The sequence below is a fragment of the Paroedura picta genome, chromosome 11 (genome assembly GCF_049243985.1).
Source record: "Paroedura picta isolate Pp20150507F chromosome 11, Ppicta_v3.0, whole genome shotgun sequence".
NCBI lineage: Eukaryota > Metazoa > Chordata > Lepidosauria > Squamata > Gekkonidae > Paroedura > Paroedura picta.
In genome coordinates, this window is record NC_135379.1 from 5,679,643 (window position 1) to 5,699,770 (window position 20,128).

The window sequence follows — 20,128 nt, forward strand, 5'->3', positions numbered from 1 at the left end:
TCCTTGAGAGCCAGTTTGGTGTAGTGGTTAGGAGTGTGGACTTCTAATCTGGCATGCCGGGTCCGATTCTGCACTCCCCCACATGCAGCCAGCTAGGTGACATTGGGCTGGCCATGACTGTTTATGCACTGGGTCTCTCCGATTCTAGTCCAACCCTCTCACCACCACACCGTGCTGGCTCACAACTTTGCAGTGTGTGAACTGGCTCTTGGCATGACGCAAAGTTGTCAGCAGCCTGGTTTCCCCTGAGTAAGTGAGACCTGCCTATGAGTGACCAGCTGGAGAAACTGCTTCTTTTCTGCCTCTGGGGTACCCGTGCACAGAGGAACCGGGCAAGGGATTTGCAGATTTGTGTGCAAAGCTGGCCGGGTCAAGCTACAGGATGCTCTCGACATTCTGCAGAGCCTGTAAAACGGAACTTTTCCACCAGGTCCATGGTTGGGGCCGGGGTGGTGAGGATCTGACCCCCCCCCCATTGCTAAGCAGTGTTGGGCCATGTGTCTTCGACGGCCACCTCTCCCTACTCCCTTATTTAGATATGTGTTTGGGGGGGACCGGAAAATCGAATAATACCGCCATGTTTTTGTTCTGTTTTGGTTTTATTGTACGACTTTTTATGTCCCTGTATGGTTTTAATGGGGTTTTATTGGGTTTTTATTGGGGATAAGTTGCCATGGGCCGTTATTGGGAGTGGCGGGAAATAAATTGAAATAATAACAATAACAATAACAATAACAATAACAATAATACTCTGTGTCTTCTCGGGAAAAAAGTTAAAAAGTTTGCGAGGTGTAAAGGCTGCCGGGCAGAATCCAATTCCTGATCACCTGCCCTCCTCGGGACTCCCATTTCCTCCTCTAGTTCTGCATGTCAGTCCATGTGGTATTTCCCTGAGCGTTATAGAGGGCGAGAGTCCCTTGCTTTAATCAGCAGATTCGGGCAAGTGCGTGTCCTTTTAGTGTCCTTTTGCCAGGCGATGCGTTTTAAAACCTGATGACTTCCTTGGTTTCAGGTACACGAAGCTGGGCTACGCAGGCAATACGGAACCTCAGTTCATCGTCCCGTCATGTAAGCAAACGCCGCTCTGCCTCTTATAAGACGTGCTTCTCAATGAGAAGGGAATTGCTGGGTTCGCTGGCTCTCCAGCTTGGCATTCTGTGTGTGTTTCTGTTTTTGTTTTCTCTCTCTCTCTCTCTGGGAAGTGGTATTTCCAGCACCCGCGTCCTTGGCTAGTATATAGCCATGGGGAGAGGGGGGGAAGAGCTTGCTTTCCTTCTTGCCAGGACCAGCCCTCATTAAATCAGTTTCTGGTTGCTATGACGAGCTCTGTGTCCTTCCTATCTTCATTGTGTGGCTGCCAGGGATCTGCCGTGGCAAACAAGCGACTTCCTCTTTACCTGACACCATGGAGACGGCTGGAATAATCCCGTGGGAGTCTTCCGGTCAATTTGAATACTGAATTGCAGAGGCCACCTGGCTGTGGAGGAAGATCTATATTTGAACCGGACAGGATCTGCACAGTAAACAGAGTGATGTTCACGGCCATAGCTGAAAGACCTCAGTTTGACTGTGCGCCCTCGTCAGTTTGCGCTGAAACTTTTTTTTTAATATTTAGGCATTGCAATAAGAGAGTCAGCCAAGGTGGGCGACCAGGCGCAGAGGAGGGTCATGCAGGGTGTGGACGACCTAGATTTTTTCATTGGAGATGAAGCTATCGAGAAACCTACCTACGCTACAAAGGTAAGGCTTGGCCAGGAACAAAAAGAGGCCCACTTATTTATTTATTACATTTTTTATCCCACCCTTCCTTGAAATTGGTCAGATGGTTCTTCCTGCCTCCATGGTATCCTGGGAACAATTCTCTGCAGTAGACCAGTCCAGCCTGGACCTATCCCGTATCTGGGTCTCTCTAGGACAGTGGTTCTCAACCTTACCTGCTTGTTGACCCCAACTCAGCAGCACCTGCTACGGGTGTGGTGGCAGCGCACATGCACGGTGTGTGCATGTATGGGCAGTGTACGTGCATAGGTGTGCATGTACGCAACAATTGAGGTGGCGTGGAGGCGGCCATTGCCATAGCTCCGCCTGCCGCCTGCCGCCTGCCGCCCCACCACATATTTCTGCTTGCCATCGCCCGCCAACCACTGCCGCCCATTGCCATTGCCTGCTGCCGCTGTCGTGGCGGACAACCAGGCAACCCCAGGGACCCCAAGGTTGAGAACCACTGCTCTAGGACTAGCTCAGTGCTTTAACCACTGCACAGCACTGCCTTTCACTTGAAATCCCTGAATTTTAAATCAGTGCATGCGCGTAGGGTGAAGGCTGCAGAAACGGGAGTGGGGGACTTGGGCAGGGTTGAATGAAAAACACTGACATCCTAAACAGAGTCTCATGTTTCAAAATCTGTGGCTTAGAAGTGTTTAAGACTACACCTACAGCTGCCTGTGCAAGGTTTGTAGTCGAGAATGTCGAGCACAGTTGAAAGTCAAAGGGCAATTTGGGGGAAGAAAGAAGGAATTGGCCTGAGACCATAGAGTTCCTGCAGATAGAACACAAGATTCAAATCCGATAGCCTCTTGAAGGCTAACAAGATTTCCGAGGCATAAGGTTTTGGGAGTCAAATCTCCCTTTGACTTTTTGATATTCTTGACTCTCAAAAGCTTATGCCCTGGAAATATTGTTAGCCTTTGAGATGCTTTGGACTCAAATGTGGCCGACCAAGATGGCTACTTACATGGAATTAGACCAGCCATTCTCAGGGTTTATTTTTAGTCACAATCCTTCTAGGAGCTCTTCTTAGGTTCCAGAGCCCCCTGCAGTAGGTCAGCCACTTATGCAGTGAGCTAGGCTAAAAAAGGCCTAAGCTAAGAATGAAATAACTAAACTCCACAGATTTCTAGAACTATTGAACAAGAAACACATGTGCATTCATGGATGCATTAATTTAAGCACACACAATTGAACTGATTACGCGATTTCTTTCGTGTTCCCTTGATGAAGGTTGAACTTCCTATCAATTAATGATGTCATATGTGATAAAAAGGGTTCGTTGGTCCAGTTACCAGGACCCTCCATAAACGCTTTGGGCTCCCCTTCTCTCATTTTTCGGTCTGTGGCCCCCTTCAAATGTGTCAGGGGCCACTAGGAGGGGCACTATGTCCCCCATTGAGGATGACTGAATCAGAGTTCACTGAGATAGTTCCCCGCGTGTCTTTGTAGGGCCTGAACTTTTGTCATATCAATGTTGATTCCTTCACTTTTGCTCCAGTGGCCTATCCGGCATGGTATTGTAGAAGACTGGGATCTTATGGAGAAGTTCATGGAGCAGGTTATTTTTAAATATCTTCGAGCTGAGCCAGAGGATCACTACTTCTTAATGGTAAGGTGAACAGGCAAAAGGCATTACAAAGTTCGAGGCCAGTGTCATCTCTTATGTGTGTGGTTTCGGTGCCTTTTAGACATTACGAGGTGGACCTCAAGATCCATCTTGGCTTCCTGGCAGGCATCCCTGTGCAATGTCTTTTCAGGTGTAAGTTTCAGGTATTCTTAGGTATACCCCAAAAGAAGTCATAGAATCATAGAATCATAGAGTTGGAAGGGGCCATCCAGGCCATCTAGTTCAACCCCCTGCTCAACGCAGGATCAGCCCTAAGCATCCTCAAGTATCCAAGAAAAGTGTCATGGGTGGAAAGGCCCCCAGAAAGCTTCCCGTTGTATTCAGCTTTTCCTCTGTTTTTAATTTCTGGAGGCACACTTTTATCAAATTGCATGCAAGCAGTATTCCAATGCCTGTCTATATCAGGCTTCCAGGTCTGAGTGTTTTTTTAATTTCTCTTCTTATTTTTACCAAAATAATAATAATAATAATTTTTTAAAAACTGGGTGGCTTGATTAGATTACAGATGCTGCTTCAAGTAATTGGCTGATTTTTACTTAAACAAAGGACAGCGTTGCTGCAAAATGTCACTTAGCAATATGTTGTGTTTCAGCAGCAGCGTGTCCTTGTGTTATGCGTTGCCTTCTGTGGAAGCTTTTTACTGTCTAGCCCTCTTGCATTAAAGGAAGACATTTTGCTCAAAATTGCCATCAGTTATTTTTATTTTCCATTTTCATAAGGTGACAACGTTGCGTTAATGCTATTTTTAATTTTTGTTAAAAAAACAGGTGCATTTTCCAGGAGCGAGGTGCCAAATTAGCTTTGCCTTTAGAATGCTTTCCCTTCCCATCCATCCGTTTTTCCTAATGAATTGGCACCGCTTTGACTGTTACGATGTTAATGTAATTTATTACCCTAAAAGGATTTTTTTGAACCAGATTTCTTTTCTATAAATCGTACCTATCAACATGGCAATCTTGACTTTTGTGGAGCTTGCTCTGAGAATGATGGAGCTGTTCTCTACTTTATTTATTTATAATTATATGCTTATTTTCTGCCCCATCTTCTGAGACTCGGGGTAGAGTACAAGACTACAAAATCACATATAATAATAAATATACAGATAAAATATAAAAATCCTAAATTTACGCAGTTAAAATCTTAAAAACGCATAACAGGTGTCAGTTGCTTAGATCCTCTAATTGCTTTAGGATGCTTTGGGCTGATCCTGCGTTGAGCAGGGGGTGGGACTAGATGGCCTGTATGGCCCCTTTCAACTCTATGATTCTATGATTCTATGAAAGAGAAGGCGAGGGAATGGGAGGGACTTTTCAAACCTGTCTGATGCATAGGCAGGGGCGGCCAAACGGTGGCTCTCCAGAGGTCCATGGACTACAACCCCCATGAGCCCCTGCTGCCAGCAGGGGCTCATGGGGGTTGTAGTCCATGGACCTCTGGAGAGCCACCGTTTGGCCACCCCTGGATTAGGACTTTGGCAGGGAGGCCAGCATAACTCAGATGTTATTTTGGGCCTCTTGGAACAGCTCCGTTTTGCAAGCCCCGCAGAACTGTTCATTTGATCTCATTTGTAAGAGTGGTCTATATCCCCGTCTTGGTCTATATTCTTAGCTAGGGGGAAAGAATCAAGAAGATTAACTTCAGGTGCCCAGCAAACTCCCTCTTTAGGTCTGTGTTTGTCTCATTTGTTGTGGTTCCATCTTTAAAAGATACCTGTTATTTGACCTCTTAGACTTTTGTGTGGGCTATTCTTCTATCCTGGGAAATGTACCTCTAAAACTTCACTAGAGACTTTGCACTGACATGAATTACGAACGGAGCTCTGACTCTCGAGACGTTAGACCCCCCCCCTCCCCGACCAAATCTTGTTCATCCCTAAGGTGCTGCTGGACTCCAATCTAGCTGTCCTACAAACTCAGCATGCCTTTATCCACATGCAAAGTGCAGTCAGCTAGCTCCTTGTGTGATCTGGAAGAAGGCGGCATTGGCCTCAAATCGTGTTGCTTATGGGGAAAACCTCTCAGGAATGTTGGCACAGGGAGGTCAGATGGCAAGCCCATTTCCACTGTCTCATGTTGTTAACAGCCACAGAATCTTTTACCTCAGATGTTATTTTGGGCCTCAACTATGTATTGGGGGAGGGGGGGGAAGCAGAGGCAGTGCGGTGGGGGAGCAGGGCTGGTCTCGAGGGAAGAGGTGGATTGCCCCTCTTCATGTATCCCTCCCTTTAAATACAGGATATCAAGACACAGAAACAGAGATACGCAGAATATACATGAATACATACAGGCTCCAGATAATATGTGGTATCTTTTGATAATGTAAGAATTATTTTTAAGGAAAACTTGGGCCAGAAAGTTGCCTGCCAGGTGGGCGTTCAGTCACCATTGTTTCTACTTAGATGTGCTTTTGAAGATTTCAGGGATCTCTATAGGCTTCCCATAAAGCAAACATAATAAAAGATGTTCTCTAGAGTTCTAATAATGTCTCTCGTCAACAGACTGAGCCTCCCTTGAACACGCCTGAAAACCGAGAATACCTTGCAGAAATCATGTTTGAATCTTTTAATATACCGGGGCTTTACATTGCTGTTCAGGTAAATAATTTTTTTAAAAAATTCTGAAATAATTTAAATAGACAGGCAGATGGTCAATTTTAAAAATATAATTTGTCTAGCTCGCATCTAGTGCTTAAAGCATTCATCCACTTTACATATTTTTAATTTAATTTATTAGTGTGACAAGCATGTGTTACTTCTTGGCAGAGTTTAAGTATGCAAATGGGATCTTAAGCACCAAGGTGCTGAAAATAATAAAGTAGTTTTATTTAAAAGAGAAACAACTTTGTATAGAAGAAGGAGAGAGAGAGAGAGAGAGAGAGAGGAAATCCTAACAGTCTAACTGTTGTTCTTCATTCCTTCGGTCTGTTCTGGAGGCAAGCAGGGAGGAAGTGTGTTCAGAGGAACAGGAAGTCTCCAGCTGGGCCAATCAAGGCCCAGGAGGAGATTATTTGAAAAATACTAGGAAGTTCCTATTCTAACTATGCTAAATACACATCTCCTCTGATGCCTCCTGCAGGATATTCTTTATATCCTTTGGAATCATGCACACTGCAGACCTTTCAGATTCGGGGATAGGGCGGATTGAAGCTGGGAAGTAGCAGTTTGACAACTTCTAGTGGGTGGCAGTGGTAAACCCAAATGAGGGACTTCAGTAGCTACGCCAGCAGTTTAGCTTTTCGCTCTCCAACTGGAAATTTGGGGTGGTAGTCACATGCCTTCTTGGGTTTCTGCTCAGGCGGTCTTGGCTCTAGCTGCATCTTGGACTTCACGCCAGGTTGGAGAGCGTACCTTAACCGGGGCCGTTGTTGACAGCGGGGATGGGGTGACTCACGTAATTCCAGTGGTAAGTACTTGCACAGCCCCAGTGACATCAAACAAATAAGTAAACCTTTATTTTTCTAGCCCACCCTTCCAATACAGCCCAGGGTGGTTAAGCAACATTGTTAAAACAATGATTAGGTCAAAACATAAGCATCCTAATTTTCCCCAAACAAACACTATACCATACTAGAGTTGTGGAACTGGTCTTTCCCCATCTCCAGCAGTGAGGCAGGCACTTCTTGGTGGTTATTATGGGCCCCAACCGTAAGCCTGGGGGACAGTCCTGTGGAACTGGTTGAGGTCTCACAGGGCCCTGCTCTCCTTCAGCAGAGTTTTCCTCCAGGCTGGGACCAGGGCCGAAAAAGCCCCATCTCACTTCCTTTGAGCTGGGGATCCTGAGGTGATATTGCACTCTGCTTTTATGATGATGATGCTTAATATGTTTAATAGGTCTTTTACTTGTAAGGAGTTTAACTACACAAATCTTTCCCCCCCTGCCGCCTCTTTCGTGCAGGCAGAAGGCTACGTAATTGGCAGTTGCATCAAGCATATCCCTGTTGCAGGACGAGATATTACGTATTTCATTCAGCAGCTTCTAAGGGAGAGAGAGGCGGGAATCCCACCTGAACAATCGCTGGAAACGGCGAAGGCCATAAAGGTAAACCAAATTCTTGTGAAATCCATCCGACTCTTAGCAACCCTTTTCAGTGCAAGAGCTTGGGACTCCCTCTGGCTTTCCCTCTTGGATTCAGTCAGGTCCCTTCCTCCCGAAACAGTTTCCGTCTGGTGGCAGCGTCTTGCTAGTGAGCTGTAGGCACGTGGAGGCAACTGGCCCTGGCCTTTGGGGCTGACAAAGGGGACAGGGCCGCTTCCTGCCACAGTCTGGAAGCTTGTATTTCTTGTTGGTCCCGTAAGATGTGGATAACAACATCCACATGAGTGCCCAAAATGGCCATGAGAAAAGAGGGGCAGAGCTGCCGCTGCACAGAACGAGCAGCAACATTGGTCAGAACAAAATCCAAAAAGAAAGGACTAAATATTCTGCTAGGGTTCTCAACCTCTAAAGTGGTTAGAATGGGGGGGGGGGGACAGAGGCAAAAATATATATTAAGCTTTTCAATGTTCCTTTGAGACTGGAAGCTATTTGCGCAAAACAATGAATTTGTACAAATTATTTTTCTTACAAAGTCAAATTACCAACAATATGCTTTTCTTTGAGAGACAAGCTGCTCACATTCGGTTCTGGGAGTTACGCTCCTAATACCGTTTTCGAGTAACAAACAAAACTCCAGGCTACCACATTAGTAGCTCTGAAGAAATGCTATCTGCAAGAAAGCGTTCATGCGGTAAAACATATATAAATCCTGAAGAAGACTATAATCCAGGTCAAAATTGAATATACTGAGTTACTGGGAAGGGCCAAATGTTTATTTGAATGAGCCATCCCTAAGAGATACAGGAGCTCTCATCCCATCAGGTTTGGAAATCCCCGTTCCGTGCTGGGTTTGAACCAAACCTCTTTGTGGTTGACCCCTGAATGGTGCTTCAAAGCTGAATGCAGGAGTTTTCCCGACCATTGTGTTAGGACAGGACTGTCTTTCCCCTCTTGACCTTCACGTACGATGAAGAGAGGAGAACGTAGGAGAGAGGTTGTGTTGCATTGGCAGAGCATCTGCTTGGCATGCAGAAGGTCCCAGGTCCAATCCCTGACATCTCCAGTTGAAAGGATCTGGCAGGAGGGGATGTGGAAGACCTCAGCCAGAAACCCGGGAGAGCTGCTACTACTCTGAGAAGGTACCACTTGACCTAGATGGACCGGAGGGCTTTCGGTATAAGGCAGTATAAGACATATGTGACTGGTGTTACTAATATCTGCCAAATATCTTTTGCTCATCCCTGCAGTCTCTATTGCCTTTGCCCACATCCATAAAGTAGGCGAGAGCGTTTTTGTCCTAGGCTTCCGCAGCCAGGGTTTCATGGTACCCTGGTGTTTCTTGATGGCCCTGGAAGGCTTTCCTGAATGGGTGGGAGTTAATTAAGCTTTTTTTTTAATATTAAAAATTTGTTAAACATGTATCGGGTGATAAATCATGTCGAACCCCCCCCTCCCCCAAATGGCCAATGATGGGCCTGGAGGGGGGTGGTAAGGGAAGGGGTCCTGAGTGGGCGTGTCCACAGCTGTGCTCCCCAATCATATTCTGCATTATTGTGCCGCTTCCAGGGTTTCTTGTAGTCTGGAGAATGTTTCCAGGGTTTCTCAATGGTAAAAAAGTTGAGACAGGCCGTTGTAGGTGCTTGGGACCCTACTGTCCCTCTTCTTCCTATGGTGAGTCTGAAGCTGCGATCTTTCCCAAGGTTACTTGAGAGTAAGACATGTTGCGTTCAGTGGGCTTTCTGAATAGACAGTTACTGCACAGGGCCAGGTTGCCCCAGCAATAATGGCTTTTTAATGCTTTGTACTTGGCCAGTGATGTCTCAGGACCAACCATGGAGAACCCGCCCTTTTAACCCCCCCCCCAAATTAACTGCCCCTTTGCTTTTGTTTTGCCTTGTTATGTGTCCACAGGAAAAATACTGTTACATTTGCCCTGATATAGTCAAAGAATTTGCCAAGTACGATTTGGATCCGCACAAGTGGATCAAGCAGTACACAGGCACCCATGCGATCAACAAAAATAAATTTGTTATAGACGTCGGTTACGAAAGATTCCTCGGTCCAGAAATCTTCTTTCATCCGGAGGTAAGAAAAATGGCTGCTGCTTTTCTCCTAAGAGCAAAAGTATTATTAGCGTGGGAAGAGTAACACGACTTCCAGTCAGAGAGCACCACCTTGTGGTTAAACCACAGCTGTATTAGAATTGTACTACACACAGAGCCAGCACTAAAACTGGCAGTCTTCAAGCAAAGGTTGGATACCCACTTTTCTTGGATGCTTTAGGATGCTTTGGGCTGACCCTGCGTTGAGCAAGGGGTTGGACTAGATGGCCTGTGTGGCCCCTTCCAACTCTATGATTCTATGATTCTATCAGGTTTGCTTTTGGAACCTGTATAATCAAAGTGGTTCAGCCCATAGATGGTATTCTGCAATTGTGACAATGGATATAGAGGTTGCAGTTTGCTTGGTGGTGGGTGAGCTCTTTGGGAAATAGCATTCTTCCTTGCTCCACTTAAATCACACCCAGCACAGGTAAGTACTGTGATGCTTACGCAAATGCAAGCTCATCTGCTACAGGGTGTTTCAGGTCATTACTCTCAGCATTCCACAACGGATGGGTACATCTGCCCATTGGTCTCCACTTTAGAACTGTTTGTTTGCTCTGTTTTCCTGTGGAATTAAACCCCAACAAAGGGAAGCCATTAAAAAAACCAACACTAAGTTCGCTATCCCTGTTTGGTCTTTGAATCTGTTAAGCATCTTCATTATGTTGCATGCTAATTTGCTGCTCCCTCTCTACTGATTTGTATGGAGTCAGTGCATCTGTAGAAGGGTGCCTGCACACAACAGCTCATTGAATGCAACTTTGTCGCATCTTAGAGGTGCTACTGAACGTGAACTTTGTTGTACTAGCCGTGTTCATGATCACTGTGGCTGTACACGTGCAAGGCTCATATTTGGAAGAAGAAGAGAAGAAGAGTTGGTTCTTCTGTGCCACTTTTCTCTACCTGAGGGGGTCTCAAAGTGGCTTACAATCGCCTTCCCTTTCCTGTCCCCACAACAGACACCCTGTGTGGTGGGTGAGGCTGAGAGAGCCCTGAGATTACTGAAGAAGAGTTGGTTCTTATATGCCGCTTTTCTCTACCTGAAGGAGTCTCAAAGTGGCTTGCAGTCACCTTCCCTTCCTCTCCCCACAACAGACACCCTGTGAGGTGGGTGAGGCTGAGAGAGCCCTGATATTACTGCTTGGTCAGAGCAGTTTTCTCAGTGCTGTGGCAAGCCCAAATCACCCAGCTGTTTGCACGTGAGGGACTGCAGATTCAAACCTGGCTCGCCAGATTAGAAGGCCTCAGTCCTAACCACTCCACCAAGCTGGGAAGGTCAAATGCAGTGACTTGTTTATCGCTGGTGGTTGCTGCTGATGAACAAGACTCTCACACACGAGCTTTTCTTGCGATCAAAGCTCCTCCTGAAACCCCTTGTTGGTCCTCAGCCTGGGCAGAGGTTCTCCAGTGTGATCCCAGCAAAATCGATAAGCTTAGACTGTAGATTCTCCACTTAGGACCGCACAGTTCATAGCCGATCACCATAGACTTATGCAGATACTCCCATGGATGCTGGCTCTCTTGGACTGCCCGGTGTGCTCATTTCAGCGCGTGTGAGACTGCCCCGTTTGTTTTCAGTTTGCCAACCCAGACTTTATGGAGTCGATTTCTGATATTGTCGATGAAGTTATACAGAACTGTCCTATCGATGTTCGGCGTCCCTTGTATAAGGTATTGTTGGCGTGTGCGGGAAAAGGTGTGGCTCAAGTACTTTCAGTTGTGCTGTAAGCTCATAACAGTGTTAAGCAGTTTCTGCCAGGCCTGAGAAAACAGTTCAGGACTGGTCTGCCTAGAACAGAAGGACGGCACGCAAGCCAGAATTTAGTTTTGAGTATTTGAAGTCTCCTTTTTCTCCTCCCTGACATTCGAGGCCTATTGCCCTGTGTAAAACAATGTAATCCAGTAGCAAGAGAGATCAAATAACCCATGCAATAGGGCCAGAAGTGCAAAAGCCGGAAACAGAGCTGAGAAGATTCAGACATGGTAGGCCAAGAGATGCTGAATGTGGAATTTCGGAAGTAGTTGATGGCAGCCCCTCAATTTTCAGCTGTATCTCCCAAATTTGGAAGCCCCCCCTTTGCCCCCTCCCTCAAAGACTTCAGTTTTTTCAATAGAAGAATTGGGAATTTCTTTTGAGCACTGAAAGACTCCTGCAAAATACTTGCACTTTTGGAATGAGGGAAAGCTTCTTAGGACAAGTTTAAGGCCAATGGCCCATCCACACAGTGGCCAAAACTCAGGGGCGATCAAGAGGGCCACCAGCAAGGCCAGAACTCCAGAAGCCCTCCCACTGTTGCCCCCCCCCCAGCACCAAGAATGCAGAACATCCCTGCCTCAGACATTGTTCCATATACCTATCCACATGCTGGCAGGGGCTCATGGTAATTGTAGTCCAGAGACATCTAGAACAGGGGTAGTCAACCTCCAGATATCAATGGACTACAATTCCCATGAGCCCCTGCCAGCAAATGCTGGCAGGGGCTCATGGGAATTGTAGTCCATGGACATCTGGAGGACCACAGGTTGACTACCCCTAATCTAGAAAGCCACAGTTTGGCCACCCCTGCTCTAGACGGAGGTTCCGTTTGTCAATGAGGGTCAATGTCTTTTGACAGACTTGCTCTCCGTGAATCTAATGACCCCCACCCTGACTTAAAATTTTGCATGTTCCAGAGCACTCACACTGCCCCCGCCTTTGCATTCCCTTTTGATTCCTTGTACTGAGCCTGGGATCTCTAAGGACTAAGGTTGCCAGCTTTGGGCGGGGAAATGCCAGGAGACTTTGGGGGTGGAGCCAGGAGTAGGCAGAATCAGGGGTGGGGAGGGACCTCAGTGGAGTCGAATGCTATGGAGTCCCCCTTCCCAATCAGACGTTTTCTCCGGAACTGATCTCTGTCGCTGGAGATGAGCTGTAAAACCGGGGGATCCACAGAGGTCCCACCTGTGCACTGGCATCTCTACTCCCACACCCCAGAGTAATTCCACTCATTTATCACCATTCTGTCAGAATGTGAATCCCAAGGCAGGACTATGGGGGGCTTTCCTGCAGGGCATCCTCTTAGCTATGGATTAGCCGTGTGCTCCAAGCAAAGTTTCAAGGGAGGGGGGGAAACATTCTTTCTTTGCCCTGCAGAATGTAGTTCTTTCAGGAGGATCCACGATGTTCAGGGATTTTGGACGCCGGCTGCAGAGAGACCTGAAAAGAGTTGTGGATGCGCGACTGAAAGCCAGCGAGGAGCTGAGCGGTGGCCGGATAAAGGTAAACAGGAGTTTTACTGCCTCTTTAAAAACCTGCCCATTAGCTGGGTGAGCCCAGGTGTCGCTGTTAAGGAGGTTCATAAACCAAGAGACACTTTTTGCTGGAGTGGTGGCAGCAGTGGGCAAGACTTGCCTCCCAGCCCCACTGAGATCCTGGGGGCAGCTGGCTCTGCTGCCCGACGCTTTAAAGAGCCAGGCAGCAGAAGGCTGTGAAGCCAGGTCTGAGTGGGGAAGGGGACCTGTCTCCCAGCCCCACTTAGAACCTAGGGAGGCTGAGGCATTTAAGGGGTATTGGTCCCTTTAAGTGCGTTGGTGCTGGAAAGTTCGGCATTCCCGAATATTTTCAGAATCTCAGATTCGGAAATATCAGGATATACCAAGATTTAAGGCAAGGTAATGACTGGGGAAGGCACTGGCAAGGCCACTTTGTATTGAGTCTGCCTTGAAAACGCTGGAGGGCGTCACCCCAAGGATCAGACATGACTCGGTGCTTGCACAGGGGATACTTTTTACCTTTACCTTTACCTTACCTTTGATACCAGCCTGGCTGGACAAATTCGCAGACTTTTTGAAAATGGCCAAACTAACGAATCAAGTTAACAGGAGATCAATCCAAGAATTTCAGGAACAATGGCATTACTATTCGAATTTCCTTGGCAGATAGAACCAAAAGTGGGCCAGGGGAAAATTAAAAATTTTAAACTCCCGCAAGAGGGGGTTTACTGTATCTGTTATCTAGGTTTTCTTTGTTCAATAAATTCAATAAAATATAATTTTTTTAAAAAAAGGATATACCGATATTTTTCTGGCTCAATATACCCATAGTTGCCCGGCCTGCTGTCCTCTGCACCATGCTCGACAATGCACTGAACCAGCGGTTCTGCTTGCTTTGCAGCCCAAGCCTGTGGAAGTGCAAGTGATCAGTCACCACATGCAGCGCTACGCAGTCTGGTTTGGAGGATCCATGCTCGCATCGACAGTACGTGTCCCGTGATGTTCAAGGCAGGAGCTTTTGAGAGTCAGAGCTTTCTCTGGCATCTGACGAAGAGAGCACTGCCTCTCAAAAACTCATTCTGCCCCCAATTTTGTTGGTCTCAAAAGTGCCATTTAGCTGTGATGCTGATGTTGCACTTTGCTGGTTCCAGCTACAACTACAACTACTACTACTAATAGTAGTACTACTACTACTACCACCACTATTTATAGACTACTCTTCTTCACAAGCGGGCTTGGGGCGGTTTGCACATCATAATTCTTGTCTTGGTTTTGTATAAAGTTTTCATGTGAGCTTCTTGTCTCTGTGTTCTCCCCTTACCCTCCTCAGCCGGAGTTCTTCCAAGTATGTCACACCAAGAAAGATTATGAAGAATACGGCCCCAGCATTTGCCGTCACAATCCTGTCTTTGGAATCATGTCCTAGCACCTGTTTTGCGTGGAAGTGCCTGCTCTAGCATCTCTCGCATCTCATGGAGCTCCTCGGTTGTGGGAGGAGAGGAGAGAGAGAGAGAGAGAGCTTGGTTGGAAATGCCGAGCTGTGTTGTGTCAGTCCACTCGCCTCGGCGGGGAGAACTTCGGTCCCACGGCGTGCATCAGAACCATGCCTTGCATTGCAACAGGAACCCAGAACCATTCTGGTGAAAGTCCACCAGCCTGCCAACGCTGTGACCCTCTCCTTTCCTCAGTGGTAGCTTCTAGCCAATGGGCAACCCTTCCATCTTGGGAGACGGTAGAAACACAGGAGTTGTGGGGAGAAATCAAGGCCAGGAATACAAGCCGAGCCTGAGCTTGCTGACCCGTTCCTTCTAGAACCGGGAAGGGATACGGACTGATTTGCCTCCAGGGCTCTCAGCCATGCAGCCTGTTCAGCAAGGGTGGGACTCCAGGGGAGTAAATTGTCTCCTTAGGCGTCGTGGAGCCTACTGATCTTCCCAGGAAATATTAGATTGTAAAATTGTGGGGGCCTTAGCAGAAAACTATAACTCTCTAACCATGCAATACAGATGTTTTATTTCAGAGAATTTTGTATTTTATGACTATTATTGCAGCGTGTGTTCTCGGTTGAATGCAAACAGCAAATGATCTTTCTTTCTTTCTTTCTTTCTTTCTTTCTTTCTTTCTTTCTTTCTTTCTTTCTTTCTTTCTTTCTTTCTTTCTTTCTTTCTTTCTTTCTTTCTTTCCTCTCCCTCAATCTTTTTTTAAGCCTCTGAAAATATTGTATGAGATTTATTGCTGATATTTATTTAATATTTTGTGTGTATTTTTAAAAAAAACAAATGTGGGCAAGTAAAATAAAAGCTGTTAACATGTTTACATGGACCGCTATCCTGGCAGTCAATTGCTTTAAACAAACAAACCCAGACCTTAACAATCCCACACTTGCTTAGGAACAGGAGTTGGTGTTTGGTGTGTTGAAGGGGAGGGGGGAGTAGGGCCGCAGGTGTCAGGTAGCAAAATGGTCTCCTGAGATGGCTAGCTGCAAAATAAGGAGGCTTCCTCAGGAGATAGGAAAACCTGGGCCAGCCACAGCTGCTGCAGAAGAAGATATAGTGGAATTAGCCCCAGGTGGGTAGCTGTGTTGGTCTGCTTTACCTAAGAACATAAGAGGAGCCCTGCTGGATCAGGTAAGCAGAGGTTTTCTGTTATTGCCTTGCTCTGTGTAGCAACCCTGGTCTTCCTTGGTCTCCCATCCAAATACTAACCAGGGATGACCTTGCTTAGCTTCAGAGTACTAATATTTCACCTTTCTTCCCTCCTTTTCCTAGAACGTCCTCCTTTGACCTTTGGGACATGGAGCAGACTCATACGACCCACCTTTCTTGACTACCTTTCCCCAAGGAACTCAGTTCCCCAAGGAACTCCTGCAATCATAGAATCATAGAGCTGGAAGGGGCCAGAAAGGCCATCTAACACCCCCCCCCCCCGTGCTCTGTGCAGGATCCAGGATAAGTATCTGTCCAGCTGCTGCTTAAAGACTCAGCTCACCAACCTCCTTAGGCAGTTGATTCCACTGCTGAATTACTCTATGAACCCCCCCCCCTATATCTAGCTGGTACCGCTCTACATGTAGTTTAAACCCATGACTGAGGGTCCTGTCCTATGCAGCCAACAGGAGCCTTTCCCTGCCCTCCTTCAAGTGACCACCTTTCAGATCCTTCAAGAGAGCCATCCTGTCCCCTCTCAACCTCCTCTTCTCCAGGCTGGACATTCCCAAGTCCCTCAGCCTTTCCTCCTACGGCTTGGTCCCCATCCTTGTCACTCTCCCCTGCACCCTCTCAATTTTGTCCACATACTTTTTGAAGTGAGGCCTCCAGAACTGCACCCAGTACACCAGGTGTGGTCTGATCAAAGTGGGTACACCAGGATGCTGTGGGGATTTGAACCAGGGACTCCGGAGTGTACTGGTCCATTGCAACTCACAAGACCGTTGCATAATGTCATATCCTCCTAAGTGAATGCACATATTTTGTCACCATGCCGCAAAGGAATTACGAAAAGCCTGATCCATATAAAGCCGCAGTGCCTTTTAGATCTCAAAGCGAAGGAATTAAACTGGTCGGGCCTCCCTCTCCCTTTTTATCTGGCCTGGTTCTGAAAACCGGCACGGAAATGGGAAGAGGGGAGCGTAAGTCAGCCGAGAGTGATTCTTTAATGACTTTTGTTAACTGCCTTTGCCAACCAGAGGTGCCTGGCTTTCCATCCCATTACCCTATCAGTTGAGCTGTCTTGCCAGTAAATGCTTAATAGCACTTGGGTTTCTTTGTTACCAAGCTGAAGACCGTCGTGCCTATGTCTCGCCGTGGAACTTTCAATTAAATACAATTAGCAAGCCCTTGACGTGACTCGGAGTGCTGATCTCCCTGTAAATAATTCATTCTTTATGATCACGCTGGTCTCTCTCTCATCAGGGTATCCCTCCCCCTTCAAGTTGTGCCAATGGAGCGTCTAAAGATGCTGGAATAGAAAGCTCATTCGAAACCACCAGAGAGGAGACGGAAGCGGGAAGACGGGATCTCTTGCTTGATTGAAAAGAATTACGTAACGTCAGAGCCGCTGCGAAGTGAAATAGCAATTGTGTGGCAATACCTATTGTGTGGCAAGGCAGTGATGTCCCTTTTGTTGTTGTTGTTGTTGATCTGTGCGGAATGGGTTGGGCCTGGCGAAAAGCTGTAAGGGCTGCTTTGTTTTACCCCAGCGAGAGTATATGTTTTTTAATCTGGCCATTTTTTTTTAAAAAGCCAACTGATGTTCTCTTAAATCAGGGGTAGTCAAACTGCGGTCCTCCAGATGTCCATGGGCTACAATTCCCACGAGCCCCTGCCAGGGGCTCGTGGGAATTGTAGTCCATGGACATCTGGAGGGCCGCAGTTTGACTACCCCTGTCTTAAATCATTCTTTGGCATTGAGTAAACTTTTGGTCGGCCTTTGATGGAACATGAGAATATCTGCCAGACAAAGAGGTCATCCCCAGGGCTGCCTACCCCCATGTGCAGAGATGTTCCTTTAGAGCAGTGGTTCTCAACCTGGGGGTCAGGACCCCTTTGGGGGTCGAACAACCCTTTCACAGGGGTCGCATCAGGGCAAGCAGCTTATATCCTTTTGCTAAGCATGTCCAAGGAATGCTGGGAGCTGTAGTTCAGTTAGGGTGCCCTGTTGGGAGAGGCTGTTTCCTCTTTGGGTTTGAAGCAAAGGAATAATGGCTACGTCAGTTTGTCTCCGGCACCGATATTTAATTCACTTTTGTATTTTTGGCCCTCCCTTCCCAAGAGAGTCTGCTTGGTTGTAGTGATTAAGACCAGCGGCCTGCAGTCTGGAGAACCCAGGTGGATTCCCTGCTCCTCCACTACATTCAGCCAGCTGGGTGACCTTGGGCCAGTCACAGTTCTCTCCGAGCTCTCTCAGCCCTGCCTCTCTTAAAGGGTGTCTGTTGTGGGGAGAGGAAGGGAAGGCCGTTTTGAGACTCCTTTGGGTAGTGAAAAGCGGGGTACAAAAGACCAGCTATATCCTCTGAATTGGTGGTGGTTCCAACACAGGTGTGCTGCTGAGATTAATAACGCAGCCCGTAGAAATAATGCCTCAAAGCAGACAGCTACACATAATCTTGGTGAGAATGAACATGCCAAATCCGCTCTCTGTTCTCCGTCACAGTTCCCGTCACAGGCTTATTAGGCACATGGTTTATTTAAGAGAGAACTCTTGTTCCTCTGTTGTCTTTTTTCTCATGTTGCCTTGATGCCTTCCTCCCCCCCCCCCCATTTATCAGATGGTATAGCCCGCAATGCATCAAACGCCAGTGGCAATTAAAGGATTACGGACAGGTTGTAATTACAACCCCGTTGAATAAAGTTTTTAAACGACTCTCCAGCTGCCTATACTGTAATTATTCTGTCTGCTCCCTGATGAGCTAGGATTAATTGTGGGGCTGGGGATTATGAACTATTTGCCCAGAACACGCGGTTCATGGCCACGCTATATGTAGGTCAATCGCTCTAAGGAGTCATCCCAATGCCTCAGGCCAGCACCACAGCGTGGTGGGGGGAGGGGTGGTGCTGCCACCAGCACCGCTCCTCCCCCTGCGGTGCTGGCCGCTTCGGGCTCGAAATGCACAACTCTACCTACTGTAATGGGCACCGGCTGGATATCGGGGAGGGGGCGGAATTTCACAGTCAGAGTAGTTCAGCGGTGGAATCAACTGCTGGAAGAGGTGGGGAGCTCCCTCTCACTGGCAGTCTTCAAGCAAAGGTTGGATACATGCTTTTCTTGGATGCTTGAAGCTGATCCTGCATTCATTTATTTATTATTTATTAGATTTATTATTAGATTTATTAGTTTGAGCAGGGGGTTGGACTAGATTACCTTTATGCCTCCTTCCCACTCTAGGATTCTAGAATTCTATTCTCTAAGCACTCCAGGAGAGGGATAATTACCAACTAGCAGGTAATTTCCATAACTTGGCAAATCCCCTCCATCGCAGAGCGTTTTCACTTGCTCGGCTTAACGCCTTTCCATCTAAAGTATTACAAGGGAGATTTGCCAAGATCCCCTTCGAAAACAGACTATGCACCTGTGAATCAAGTTCTCCTGACACCATCCAACATATCCTACTGGATTGTCCCTTGTTCACTGAACAGAGAAGGCATATCATACCTCTCATACCAAAACGGAGAAACCATTCAAGAGACCTGATTTGCCAATTTTTACTGAGTGATAAGGATGCCGACGTCACTTTTATTACGGCTGAATTTCTGTCCTCAGTTTTTAAATTTAAACTGTCTGACGTATCCTGACTAACTTTGTTTATCCTGCTTATCTGCTTTATGCCAATAAAGGTATTGTATTATAACTAGCAGGTATTCAACCACACATGCTCCCTGTAAGGAAATGAAAGTTAGATCTCCAAGGGGATTGATGGTACAATTCTCTTTAATAACTAATAGTGATAATTTCAAGGTTACACTTATTCAGCAGACCCCCACATTGCTAACACTCTTGTCTGTGGACCGCCAATTGCCTGAGGTGGGATCATGGTAAGAAAAGCTAGCATTCCAGAGTTTAGAAAGGAGTAACTCACCATCACTTGACTTGATTCAGGCAAATGAAGTCACCTCCCACTATTAAAATACCTTTGATGGTCTAGTGAATAAAACTCTAAAACAGCCTTTTTCAACCTTATGCCTGTGGAGGAACCCCTGAAATATTTTTCAGACTTCAAGAAGCCCCAGAAGTGGTGATGAGCCCCTTCAGAGAAGTGGAAGGAAGGAAGGACGGAAGATGCAGGGGCCAATCAATCAATTGATCGATCATTTACTGTTTCCATTGTGGAGAAAGAGACTAGGCCTGTAGAGCAACAGGGGAAGTGGGCTTCTCCGATGTCTAGCAATGTCAGTAGCCATCTGAATTTCTGGGAAAGGCCACACAACCCCCAGTGAGCTCTCGCGTAACCCTGCTAAAAGGTGTCCCGTTGGCATTGATGGTGGATCTAGGAGGAAGCTAAACATTTGCCAACAGAAATATCCTCGAGTTAACTGAGATCTTGACTGCCATTGCTGGATTAAAAAGGCAGGAAGTGAATGCACCTGAATCATGTCCATCTGCAATCAGACTTGTATGCAAAAATAAGAGATATCTCTCTGATGAAGAAATCGTAGCTGAGGAGTGTAGATTGCCATATATGAAAGCACGGGCACGTGGCACACAAAGCCATTTAGAAAAGGCATTCCTCATCCTCAGTCAGAAAAGGAACCTTCCTGAGTCTGCAAAACCCCTCAAGTAAGCCAGAGCCCTTTAAAAGGGGTTAAGCATGGAGTCTGCTGGGCAAAGGGTCGTAATCCCCACCC

At 46.8% G+C, this 20,128-nt stretch overlaps 1 protein-coding gene across 4 annotated transcripts in view; it reads left to right on the forward strand.

Moving 5' to 3' along the window:
• ACTR3B (actin related protein 3B) overlaps positions 1–15,110 on the forward strand; it is a 63,879-nt gene extending 48,769 nt beyond the window's left edge. For 2 of the 4 annotated variants that reach the window (XM_077302836.1, XM_077302834.1), the window contains exons 2-12: positions 1,013–1,068; positions 1,616–1,740; positions 3,269–3,379; positions 5,895–5,990; positions 6,691–6,798; positions 7,291–7,434; positions 9,343–9,516; positions 11,115–11,207; positions 12,670–12,795; positions 13,690–13,773; positions 14,119–15,110. In XM_077302836.1, the coding sequence (XP_077158951.1) occupies positions 1,669–1,740; positions 3,269–3,379; positions 5,895–5,990; positions 6,691–6,798; positions 7,291–7,434; positions 9,343–9,516; positions 11,115–11,207; positions 12,670–12,795; positions 13,690–13,773; positions 14,119–14,214 (1,104 nt within the window). In that variant the 5' untranslated portion in view covers positions 1,013–1,068; positions 1,616–1,668 and the 3' untranslated portion in view covers positions 14,215–15,110. Of the gene's footprint in view, positions 1–1,012; positions 1,069–1,615; positions 1,741–3,219; positions 3,380–5,894; positions 5,991–6,690; positions 6,799–7,290; positions 7,435–9,342; positions 9,517–11,114; positions 11,208–12,669; positions 12,796–13,689; positions 13,785–14,118 lie in introns of those variants that run through there. The other 2 variants (XM_077302837.1, XM_077302835.1) reach the window with 2 other exon arrangements.
• Positions 15,111–20,128: the final 5,018 nt, after the last annotated feature.